A 12,868-nucleotide genomic window follows, 5' to 3' on the forward strand; every position below is an offset into this window, starting at 1 on the left:
TTTCAACATCTTCATAAACAATGTCTGGTCACTACTGAGCTTCTTGTGAGCATTTCTATGACTCCTCTGATCACTTTTTGCCAGCTGATGAAGCAGGGATGCTGCTGCTCATAACTGCATCTTCATTCCTCTCAGCCTCATCATCACACCTGATCTTCAGGCCAGCAGCTCATTTCATCTCTCTCTCAGATCAGCTTCTGACTTCAAGCAGCACAGTCTCTCTCTTTACTGTAAGTCTTCTCATAAGTAATTCCTTACAGACTCTAACTGACAGTTCTTGTAAAGCTTTCAGTGTTGTCAGTGTCTTCTACAGTCTCACAGGCCTATGACTACTCTCTCTCTGCTTACACAATCTCTGATCAGGCATATGCAAATATGTCTAGATTCTCTATCAATGATTCTCACACTGCAGCACATTTCCACAATCTCATTGTTAATAAGAGATGAGTTCTCAGGTACCTGCAAAATCTGAGTAATCAAGGCAATGTGAATATCATGAATTTATGACAGAAGTTAACCTGAGCAGATAAGCTCTCTCTCTGTGTTCTCATTATTTTCAGACTGAATACTTCAGCATAACTGAGAGAGTGAACACAGCTTCATAAGAGATATCTGATCACACACACAGATAATCAGTCTTCAAGGCCCTGCTGCAACTATATATACTCTGATATCTGACTCTTCTGAAGTCTATGCATTTCTGATAATCTTTATATCAAATGCAACAATTGTCTGTACTGTGAGTATAATACTCTCTGCTTCTTTGAAGAGAGAAATTGATAGTTGTGAGAGAATTAAATGTTATAAGTGTTAATGATGTGAGTGTGAGTTTTCTTTATTTTTTCTTTATTAGTCTCTAAATTGTATTCACAGCCCTGTTTATTTTCTTATTTTTTAGCTTTAATAAGAACATGTTTTCTTCTTCTCTTATGTACACTGCAGACTGTTCATCTCAGTAGAAACTCATCATCTTATAGACTAGAGTTTATAAATGACAGTGTTAATATCTTTATCACAATCAGGTTCTTAGTGAAGACTGCATTATTCTGACTTATCAGAATTCATAGTATAGAAGTCATGTCTCAGCTTCTGCAGATGTCTTATCTGTCTGAATAATTTTCAAGTGAACTTATCTATCTTGTCAGAATATTCTTATCACTGAATCTTGAATCAGAGCTTGTAATCTTGCTTCTCTGAGTTAACAATCTCTTTAATCTGATATTCTCTTTCACTCTCTAGTGCTTTGTGAACAGAGTGATGAGTCACAGAGTTCTCTTCTGAGAATTCCTTATATTCACAGAGTAAAGAGACATGAAAAATATTGTATATCTACAACTCAGATAACAGTTTCAATCTGTAGAACTGTGAGCTAACTTTCTTCACAATCTTATAAGACTCTATTCATAAGAGATTCAGCTTCTTACTAGATCTTCATATGATGATATTTTCTAGACTCAGTCAGACTCTATCATCTTTCTTGAAACTCTTTGCAATGTGCTTGAAGTCATAGTATCTCTTCTGATACTCTTAGATCTTTCTCAAGAATTCACAGACTTTCTCCTGAATCTCCTGAATTCTCTCAGCCTGTTCACAGACATCATCACACTCTATAGTGTACTCTCACAGATCTATCAAGATCATCTGCAGATAAGTCTCAGTGAGCATCTCAAAGAGAGTTTTATCTGTACTGACATGCTTTGAGTTATTATATATGAACTCTGTAAGTGATAATCAATGCACTCAGTCATTCTGATTGTAATTGACAAAGCATCACAGATACTGTTTCAATATACTCATCAGATGTTCTGTCTGATCATCTGTCTGTTGATGAAAAGCTGTGCTTAGATCTTGTGAGATCTTCAGTATAGTTATCAGATCAGATCAGAACTCTTCTGTGAAGATTGATTCTCTGTCTGAGATAATGTTCACAGACAATTCATATAATCAGATCACATTATGAATGAAGATATGAGTTAAATTCTTTGACTTCAAGTTCTTGTAGATGAGTATAAAGTGTGCTATCTTGATAAAGTAATTTACTATCATCAGCACACTGTCAAAGCAGACATCATATATGTTCTTGCTTTCAGAGAGACTCACAAGAGCATTCATTCCTAGCTATTCTCAAGATTTCTGCAGAATGAGTAGAGAAGTGAGTTCTTTATATAATCTGAACTGCACTATCTGTGAATTCTGATAAACAGCACAAGAATTCACTATCTTCTTCACAAGTTCTTGCATCTTCAGTCAGAAGTATTTTCTTATAAGTAACTTATGAGTTCTAGTGTCTGTAAAATGACTCACTAGAGAAGAGTCATAATATCTTTTAATGAGTTCTATATATAGAAACTCATTTATGAGCACATAAATTCAGCTCTCTCTTTACAAGAGATTATTTAAGTCTCTTCAATTCTTTATTTCTGCAGGATTGATTTCTGCTGTGAGCAGTTTTCAAATATACTGAGTATATTCATTCTTCAGTTACAGTTCAGATAATCTGAATAGAAGATCTTATGAAGACTTATACTCTGTTTCTTCTTACATCAGATCTTTCACAGTACTTCTCAAAGTCTGCAAACTCTTCAGATTATAGATACTCTCTTCAAGAATTCTTGTGAAGATTCTCAGAGTGTTGACTCTCAGTGTTGTAGAGAGTAGTTATACAGGCTTCTTCTCTCTCTTCTTCCTCTTCTCTTATAGAGAATTGAGAGACTCTTCAGTCAATCTCTTTACAACACTCAGTTCAAGCATTCTGTAAAGCTTTTCTGTCTTCTCTAGCTTCTCTATGTCTGTCACTCTGATCTTCTTAATATAGTCTGACCTGTGAGAGAGTCTATTCACTGAGTTCTTAGTTTCCTTAATATATTCTATCTTGAATCAGAACTCACTCAGTCTCTGAGCTCAGTGAACCTGTCATCATAAGAGTTTCTTAATTGAAGTAAACTATTGTAAGCTGTTATGATCAGTTCTAATAGTAATCACTGTTATAAGACTCTTAAAGTAGTGATATCAGTGATGAAAGAATTTCACTATCATGAGAAACTTCTGATCATAAATGCTATAGTTAATCTCTGTAAGTTGTATCTTTTATGAGAAAAAGATCACTGAAACCCAGTTCTCATTTAACTGTAGTTGCAAGACTATTTCTGAAATCACAAAGAAGAAGACATCTGTCTTCAATCTGATTAAGAGTAAGAAATCAAAGTGAAACAGTATCACTGTGTCTGTGAATATCTGTTTCAATCTTGTAAAGACTCTGTGAGCTTCTGAGATAAGAAAGTTCTCACAGTTCTTTCTTCTTAACAATCTTTTCATTCTCTGTTTATGAAATGACTTCTTCTTATTTTCACTCTTCAGCATGTCTGTAAGAGTCAAGAAGATTCTTGTGAATGTAAAGATAAACTATCTATAGAAATTCACAAAGCTCAGAAAGATCTGAATCTCATAAATACTAGTTGACTTCAGTCATGATAGAATAGTCTTAATTTATAAAGGTTTCATCTGAATATCATTTGCAGTGATTACATATTCTAGGAAATTAATTCAGTAGACACTGAAGTTGTACTTTGTAAGCTTAATATATAGTTCTGTCTTATCTAAGACCTTCAACACACTTCACACATGCTCAGTGTATTCTTTCTTCTTTATAGAGTACATCATCACATCATTCAGATATATTACTATGAAGACATTCAGATATATGTGAAGTGTTTTATTAATGAAAGACTGAAATACTGCAGAGATATTAGTCAGATCAAAAGACATCACTAGATATTTAAACAATCTCAGTACAGTTCTAAAGACAGTCTTTCATTTATTCTCAGACTGTATTCACAGCTATGTATATACATTGATCATATTCAGTTGTATGAATATGATAGCTTCTGTGAGACAGTTGATCACATTCTCAATCAGAGACAGAGAGTAGTGACTCTTTATTATCTTGAAGTTCAGGTCATGATAGTCTACACATAATCTGAGATTTTCATTCTTCTTCTTTACAAATATCACAGAGACTCCCGCAGAGGCCTGTGAAGATTGAATAAAGTCATTCTTCAGATTCTTCTTTACATAGGTCTGCAAGGCCTCTGTCTCATGATGAGAGAGCTTATAGATTGATCTCTAGAAGGGTTTCTGTCCTTCTATCAAATCTATTGTCAGATTCTTCTCACAGTGAGAAGAAAGCTTAGCTGCCTTAGCTGAGCTGAACATCTCTGTGAGATCTTGATATTTCTCTGATATCTGAAGCTCAGTTTTCATAATCATGAGATTCTCAGACACTTGCAAAGTCATTATATAGATGAGCTTATCTTCTCTAATCAACTCTGCAGTATCAACTGCTTCTATCTCTGTGAGTGAGTCTGTTAACACTGATCAGAAGTATAAACCTGACTTGTGAACAGCTATGTGCAGATTATGTCTTTGAAGTCATACAAGTCTTAAATACATATCATCTGTGATGTCTGTAATAATCACAGTTTCTGCAAATCTTCTCCAGATTTCAGAGAGATCTTGCAATTCAAAGATGACTCTTGTAAGTCTCTCAGCTCTCAGATCTGAGTTCTCACACTCTGCTTATTACAAGAACAGGTTCTCAGTCTTCATCTTTCAGCTTATTCACTTCATGAGCTTTAGAAACATCACAGTGATCTGAGATTCTGAGTTTATCAATGCTTTTCATACTTGTGAGACAGCAGTACTGCAGTGTGATCTCTCTCTGTAAGTAAGCATTTTCATTGAGAAAGTAACAGATTCAGGTGTCAGCTTCAAGACTCTTAAGAAGGCTGTTGCTGACTCTGTCTGTGACTTCTCAAATTTCTATTTTAATTTGTTCAGACAGTTTGTGTGAAGATGTTCTGATTTAGAATAAATAAAGCAGAGTCTCTTTTCCTTAATCTCTCTGTTATACACTCTGTTCACAGAAGCTTGTAAAGCTCTCTCTCTCTACTCAGCAGTCAGATATGAATCTCTCTATATCTTGTCATCTTTTTCTGATAAATCTGTTCTCTGTTATTCTGACTCTTGTGAGACTGATTAATGATTCACTCTTCACAGATCTGTGACTCTCACAGTGATTTATAAGTAATGAATGAGAGTCATCAGTTTCTTCAGAGTTAAGAACTTAGAGTCTTACTCAATGAGCTTGTTCTGCATGTCTTTATTCAGCTTCTTTATAAATATCATCATTCAGATCTTGTTTCAGAGCCCTGTTTCCACAGATCTTAATTCATATCACAATTTCATGAAGTGCTGTGAGTAGTCTTTATCAGATTTCTTGTCTCTTTTTCTAATATTGATGATCACAGTTCAGGTGTTCTCTGTTCAGCTTGTAAAGTCTCTCAACTTATTCTCTAGATAGATCTTAAGAACAGATCATTGAGATCTCTTATAATCATTCTCTAAATAATTCAGCCAGTCCTTGACTTCAGTGTAATAGAGGTCTGTCATCACATAGATGATAGCTTCTTTATCTTTCATATCACACAGCTGGACTTGTAAGTCAATTTCAAATGCAAACTTACAAAAGCTTTTATAGATTGTGATTTGATAGATGGCCTTAAGTAGTCATAGCTTGAGAAAGTTTCTTTTCAGTTCACAGGTATCTCTGAAGATCATGTCTAGAGACTCAGTTTGAGAGTGTTTATAAACAGTAAGCATTTCTTGTAGAAAAATAGCTTGATTCTGTGAGAGATGCTCAAGAATGTTCTTCACTGAGATTGATTTATTCATGAGTTTGAAGAATTTCTCTGTCACAGATGCAGAGAATGATGTTCTGTGAGTGATTGATAAGTTCTCTGAGACTTCTTTCACAGAGATTATTCATGATTTGAGTGACTGCTTCTGAGTGCCTGCAGTAGGGTTTGCAGGGGTTGAAGCACACAAGTTTCTAGTTCTTTCAGTTATAACAGATGATTGCTGACTGACTGAGCTTGAAATGTAAGAATAAGTGCTCACAGGTGATTATTCAGGTGTTTGCAGCTTGATGTGATATGTACTGTTAACTACTAGAAGTGTTCATGGTAGAAAGATAAATGTAGAGATTAAATGTATCATAGCATTCAAGCTGAGTTGTAAATAGTATTTGCGAATTCCAGTCTATATAGTTGTGTGTAGCCAAGGGCCGCTAGCCCTATTGGTTACGCGAGAGATAGGAATAGAGGTAAAGGATCCGCGAGGAGCGGGATTTCTTACAATTTCTGAACCTGCTGTGCATTTTGACATGAGCTCTTCAACCGCCCTGCCACCGCCGCGGCCTCTACACACCTATATCTATCATGGAGATAGAGAGATTAAGATCAGAGATTCACTGAGATACAAGGAAAACACCTTGTCTGAATTCCACAGCTTTACTCATACTCTTGAATGAAAATTCCACCTTAATCTGAGCCAGTATAATACTCATAAGGTATGAGTAATATATACTGTCAATCTTCTTGAAGACATCTCTGTGACTACTTGAGTTATTAAGAAGAGAGAGCTTGAGCATATCAATACTGTCATAACTTAGAAAGAATTCAAGAACTTTCTACTGAACTAAATTGAAGATTATCACAACTGTGACTTCACAGCAGTGCAGTGATTCAACTTATTATATTAATAAAATAATGAAAATTCTTCTGATTTCAACACAAGATTCAAAGAATATTGAGAGGAATTAATCAATGATTTAAATTAATTAAAAACACAGCTTTATCTCACAAAGCTGACTCACAAGGTACAGATAATAATATCATAATATCAGAGTTCATTAATTAATCACACTGAGCTTGTCAACCTGACTTTCTGAATCTATTTAAATAATCAATTCTCTGAGAAAAAGACTAACAAGATCTCTTCTAAGTAATCAATAATAGAATCTAAACAGTATCATAACAGCTTCAGTGTGAAGAAAGTAAAGAAGAATTTCAAGTATTCTGATTCTTCACTCACTGTAAAGAAATATTAAAAAAGATTTAATAAAGATCTCTATTTCAACTGCAGAGCTGATAATCACTATATCAGTAATTATAAGAAGCTGAAGAAGAAAAGAAACTGAGAAGATATCTTCTCAAAGTTAACTTCTCTTCTGACAAATATATCTATAAAAGATAAAGAAGAGAAAGAAAAGAATTGATAATTCTCATATCTCTGAGTTTATATTATAATTACAATACATACTCTGAATAAGAAGATATTAGTAAGATGCCTACTTAACTTCAGAGTGAATACTAACTTTATATTCTATTTCTTTTCTTTAATGAAGAGTTGAAAGAAGATAGATTTATCAGATCATATGAAATTTACAGATGAAATAAAATATCACTGTTTTAATATAATTTAAGCAAAGTGTGTGATCACAGACTCAGAAGAAATCTTTAAGAAGAGCAGTCTGCTTCTTCACACAGTTAATATCATAGATGAGAATGTCATTCTAGATCTTCTATAATTGAGAGAAAACAATTCTCTCATTGACTGAGTCACTCAGATGTGACAGTACTGTCTCACTGATGAAGAGATAGTAATAGAGAAATCTGAAGAGTTTCATCAGAAGAATCTTGAGAAAAAGATAAAGTCAATATACTGTGTAGCAGATGATTGAGACTTGAGAATAGATGAAGAAGTCATCACTCTCACTGCAAGATTAGCAGCAGTATTTATCATTGAAGATGAATATATATAATATCTCTTTACAGATTTTAAGAATGTCTTTTTAAAAAGAGAAGCAGTGAAGTTTCCTGATATCAAGATACAATATAAGATTCATCTTGAAGATGATATAATAGCACTGTACAGATCTCTTTACAACTTATCTGTAAAGAAGTTAAATGTTCTATGCAAATATCTTGAAGAAGTGCAATTAAAAAACTGAATATATTTATCAAAGAGTTCAGCAGAGACATCTATACTCTTTGTACTTAAGAAGAATGATAGACTACATCTATGTGTAGACTACAGAGGCCTCAATAAAATGATAGTTAAGAATTACTATTTATTACTATTAATTAACAAGATGATTGATTGATTATCTGAAGCAAAGATGTTCTCAAAGATTGATATACAGAATATCTATTATAGAATCAGAGTTAATAAAAACAATATTTAAAAAATGACTTTTTATACTAAGTACAGTAATTTTGAATATCTTGTTTTATCTTTTAATCTTTGTAATACTTCAGTCATCTTCCAGACCTATATAAATGAGACACTGTGAGGTCTTGTTAATGTCTCCTGTATAGTATACCTAGACAACATTTTAATCTTCTCAAAATCAGAGAAAGAATATGATACTCATATTCAAGAAGTATTGAGTTACTTGAGACAGTATCAACTCTATACAAATACTGAAAAATACTCATTCTACATGCAGAAGATTGATTTCTTAGATTATATTATTAAGATAAATGATATTTTAATGAACAGAAGCTGAGTCTCTGCTATTAAGAACTGACTAATGCTGTGAACATATCATAAGATGCAGATGTTTCTAGAATTTACAAATTTCTACAGATAATTCATCTATATATATTTACAGATTACTGTCTCTCTTACAGATCTGTTAAAGAGAAGTATGAAAGACAGAAAAATAGAACTGTTTATTCTCATTCAAGACACTGTGCAGATATTTACAGAATTGAAACAAGCTTTCACAGATGTCATAATACTGAATCATTTTAATTCTGACTTACTCAGTCAGTGTGAGACTGATGCATCTGAGAATGAGATCTATGAAATCTTTTCACAGTTAATATCAGAGATCTTTCAATATTGAAAGAATCAGAGAATAATCACTTCTGAGAAAATAGATAATGAATTGTCTGTGAGAGAAGGCTTTTTCACAGAGTCTATAAGACACTGTAAATGAAGATCAGTGACCTTCTTCTTCAAGAAGTTATCACTCATGCAGAGAAGGTATAATACTCATAATCAGAAGATGTTAGCAATTATTGAATTCTTTAAGATCTGGTGACATTATCTTTAGAGTAGTAAGTACTCAGTGTAAGTTCTTACTAATCATGTAAATCTGTATTACTTCTTGACAACAAAGAGCTTGATAGAATATCAAGCCAGATGAATGAAGCTGCTTTCAGAGTATGATTTCTATATCTGATACTGTTCAGATTGACTTAATCTCACTGACACACTGTCTAGACAGTCTGATTATAATATCATTGATACAGAGAAGAATTTTACAAAAGAATCTCTATCATCACTGCAGAAGAAGCTGGCTGCAGAGAGTTAAAATTCTCTAAAGCTCAGAAACAGCACTGAAGAGGCAGCTGTGTGACTCAGTATAGAAGGTGAAAGAGAATCTAAGTCTCTGTAGAGAACTGACACTGAAGATTATGAGCTTCTCATATCATATTTTACAATCATTGAATTGATAAAGAATGAAACAGTCTACAATCTTTCAATCTGACTACTTTTGAAATTCATTAATAAGTTACAGAAGAGAGACACCTCTACTGCAGCTTGAATTCAGAAGTTGAAGAAGAAAGAATCTAGTTTAAACTTGAAAGAGACAGACTCTGAGCAGAGCAGTGCTGCTAAAGAATCAAGTTACTGATAACTAGAAGAATATAAACTTCTACTGCTGAATGATTCAGTCTTCATCTCTTATAGCAGAGCAGTGTGTCAGAAGTTATTAAGAATTTATCATAATAATTCCCATACAGGGCACTTCAGGTTAGAGAAGACTGAGAAGCTTTTAAAACATAAATACACTTGAGACAAGCTTCAGACAGATGTCAAAGAGTATATTAAAACTTACAATATCTATCAAAGAATAAAGATTCTGCAGTATAAGTAATACAGTGAGTTGATATCACTATCTATTTCAAAGAACTTATAACAGAATCTATTAATGAATTTCATAGTTAATCTGCTGAAGTCAATAAGAGTCAAAGAATATAACTTAATTTTAGTTATTATTAACTACTTTACAAAGATAATCAGATATATTTCTACTCATAAAAAGATTAAAGCCTCTGAATTGACTGACCTGTTTTTAGATATTATTATTCATGATCATGATGCTCTGAAATTGTTGATAATAGATTGAGAATCCCTCTTCATCAGCAAATACTGATTGGCTTTTTACTATCATCTTATAATAAGGCATCTTCTTAGTACTGTATTTCATTCACAGATCAATGACCAGACTGAACACTAGAATCAGACACTAGAACAGCATCTTCAAGTGTTCTATTCATATTATCAGAATAATTGATCTAAACATCTTCTGACTGCTGAATTCATATATAATAATATAAAGAATGCAATCTTAAAGATATCTTCTTTCTATATTTATTATGAATATAATTCTTTGTTACTCAGTGACATTGTGAACAATGTTTCAAAGAGAGAAATAGACAGTTAGAATGTTAAACAGATACAGAGAACAGAGTATTTCTCAGTATCAGAAGTAAAAGTAAGATTGAAACTTTTGAACAAAATTTATAAGAAGATAATGAAAAGCATTCACTGCACTCAGAAGCAGCAGATAGAATACTATAATTGAAAACATTTTTTAATGAAGTTCTTAATAGAGAATCAAGTGCTACTTTCAGCAAAGAATATCAAGATAATAAGACTGTGTAAAAAGCTCAGTGAGTAGTGACTAGAATCTTTCTCAGTAATAAGAGTGATGAGTAAGCAGACATATAAGTTAAAATTACTCACAGAATTGAAATCAATTCATTCTATTTTTCACATTTTCTATTTAAAGCTCTATAAGCAATACTCTGAGACAGAGCTGTCTCAGCTGAATAATATTGAGATCAAGAGTAATACTGAATATCTTATACAGAAAATATTAAATAAGTGAATATATTACAGCAAGCTTCAATATCTCATTAAATGAGAAGATTATTCATTATCAGAGAATTCATGAGAACTGCTTGAGTATTTGAAAAATGCTGAGAAAGAGATTGTAATCTATAAGATGACTAGTAGAGACTGCTCTGTTATATATCAGAGATGTTGAATAAGAAATACTACTTAAGACTTCTCATTTTTTTTAAAGGATTTTTTAGAGATAATCTTATAGTGATAAGTTGATATTTTATAGACTCTGTAACACTCTTCTTCTATTTTCTTTCAAAGGGTTTTTAGAAGTTTAATGAGACTACACAAGTGTAAAATTCCTGAAGCAGTTAATAAGAAAAGAAAGAGATATTTGAAATTAATAAAAAGATTAATATTATTGATCTGCAGGTCACTGCTATTCTAATGAGACTGCAGCCTGCTGAAAAAGTAAAAAGAGAGATCAGAGCCTACTCATCAATAATCACACTCTCATCAAACTCATTCTTCACTGTTGAAGTCTCTGACATTAATATCTTTATCTGCTGAGAAGTTAGTGCTGCAGTACTGCAGAGAAGCATGCTATAGAAGAGTATAAGAGATACTGAAAGTATTAACTTATCAACTTATAAAGCATCTCAGTCATCTGCTTTAACTGAAGTAAGATTCTCTTCAATCAGTGATTGATCTCTGCAGTGCTTTCAATGATGATATCAGCTGATCTCTTCTTAAGATCAGTCATTCTGAGATATTTTTTCATCTCAGAGATTCATGCTTTTGTCTTCTTTTATAGATGAGCAAGAAAGACCTTCTCAGTCTTGACAGAATCTGTCAATACTTAAAGCTCTGAGACTCTCACTCTGTACTGCTTGAGTATCTAGACTTCTTATCAGAACTGACATGACATCTTTCTGTGAGATAATACTTATAGAGAGGCAGAAGTTATTGTTACAGATATAACAGAAATAACAGAAGTGAGAGAAGAAATGAATATATAAAATCTCTTTCTTCTTCAGCTGCTTGACATAGTGTAGATAAGTAGCAGTATCAGTCAGAGACTGCATCAGAGCCTTCTTACAGAGAGAAGATGAAGAAATCACAGAACTCTGTGAACTCAACTCAGCAGTATTCTGAGCAGGGCTCAGATGTGCCATGAAAGAGGAACTACAGATTGAGCTTCTCAGAGTCACTGTTTCTGAAATCAAGCTCTTTCTGAGTTCCTCTCTGAATGACCACACAGGGTCATACATCACTGTATTGGCTGGGGGAGAGGGCGGCATCACAACAGCGGTGGGGAGGGCAGGAGATGAACCAGACACAGATGAACCAACTGACAGAAGAAATGACACCTCACTGCAAGGCATGGTGACTATCACTGCAGCTGTAAAAGAAGCAGAAGAAGAAGAAGATGTAACAATGAGAGCAGTGCTCTCACAGCTCATTGATGCTGCTGTCTCTGCCTTCAATCTGGCTTTCTTAACAGTCATGAAGACTGTCACTGCATCATGAAGATGTTTACTCACTAGAAAATGTCAGAATAAGTCCTTAATTATTCTTCAAGAATGATACTCTTATACACTCACTGTTATAATTAAAGAGAGAAAAGAAAAATATTTCACAGAGAGAGAAGATCTTTTTAAAAAATTCTGTCACTACTATTAGCTTTATCTCTAAAAACACATCACTTTTGCAGAGAATTTTATATATAGAATAAAATATATTGAGAGATCTGCAAGCTACTTATTAACTACATTTTCCATATTTCAAATTAATATATAAGAAACTCACTTACCATGCATTTGATTTGAATGAAGATGAGAAAAGAAAGATCTACACAGTCAGCAGAAAAACTCATCTATTTCTTTATACTACATGCAGTATATATACTGTCAATCAGTTAATAACTGTTATTATATAACAAAGATAATTTCTAATCTGATAATCTTGAGAGTATAGAGACTATGCTCTTAAAGAGAAGAGTATTATCACACTCTCAGCTGTGTCAAGACTCTGTTGCAGTTTCACACAGCTCATTGCTTTCATATGAATAATTTCATTCTGTCTGAACTGGTTTTCAACTGCTCTA

At 33.2% G+C, this 12,868-nt stretch overlaps 1 protein-coding gene across 1 annotated transcript; it reads left to right on the forward strand.

Moving 5' to 3' along the window:
• Positions 1 to 11,934: 11,934 nt before the first annotated feature.
• On the forward strand, positions 11,935 to 12,291 carry BDBG_06983 (uncharacterized protein; the record flags this gene model as incomplete). Its single annotated transcript, XM_002622426.1, has 1 exon — positions 11,935 to 12,291. The coding sequence occupies one exon, from the start codon at positions 11,935 to 11,937 to the stop codon at positions 12,289 to 12,291; it is 357 nt and encodes a 118-aa protein (XP_002622472.1).
• Positions 12,292 to 12,868: the final 577 nt, after the last annotated feature.

This window comes from Blastomyces gilchristii (genome assembly GCF_000003855.2).
Source record: "Blastomyces gilchristii SLH14081 genomic scaffold supercont1.17, whole genome shotgun sequence".
NCBI lineage: Eukaryota > Fungi > Ascomycota > Eurotiomycetes > Onygenales > Ajellomycetaceae > Blastomyces > Blastomyces gilchristii.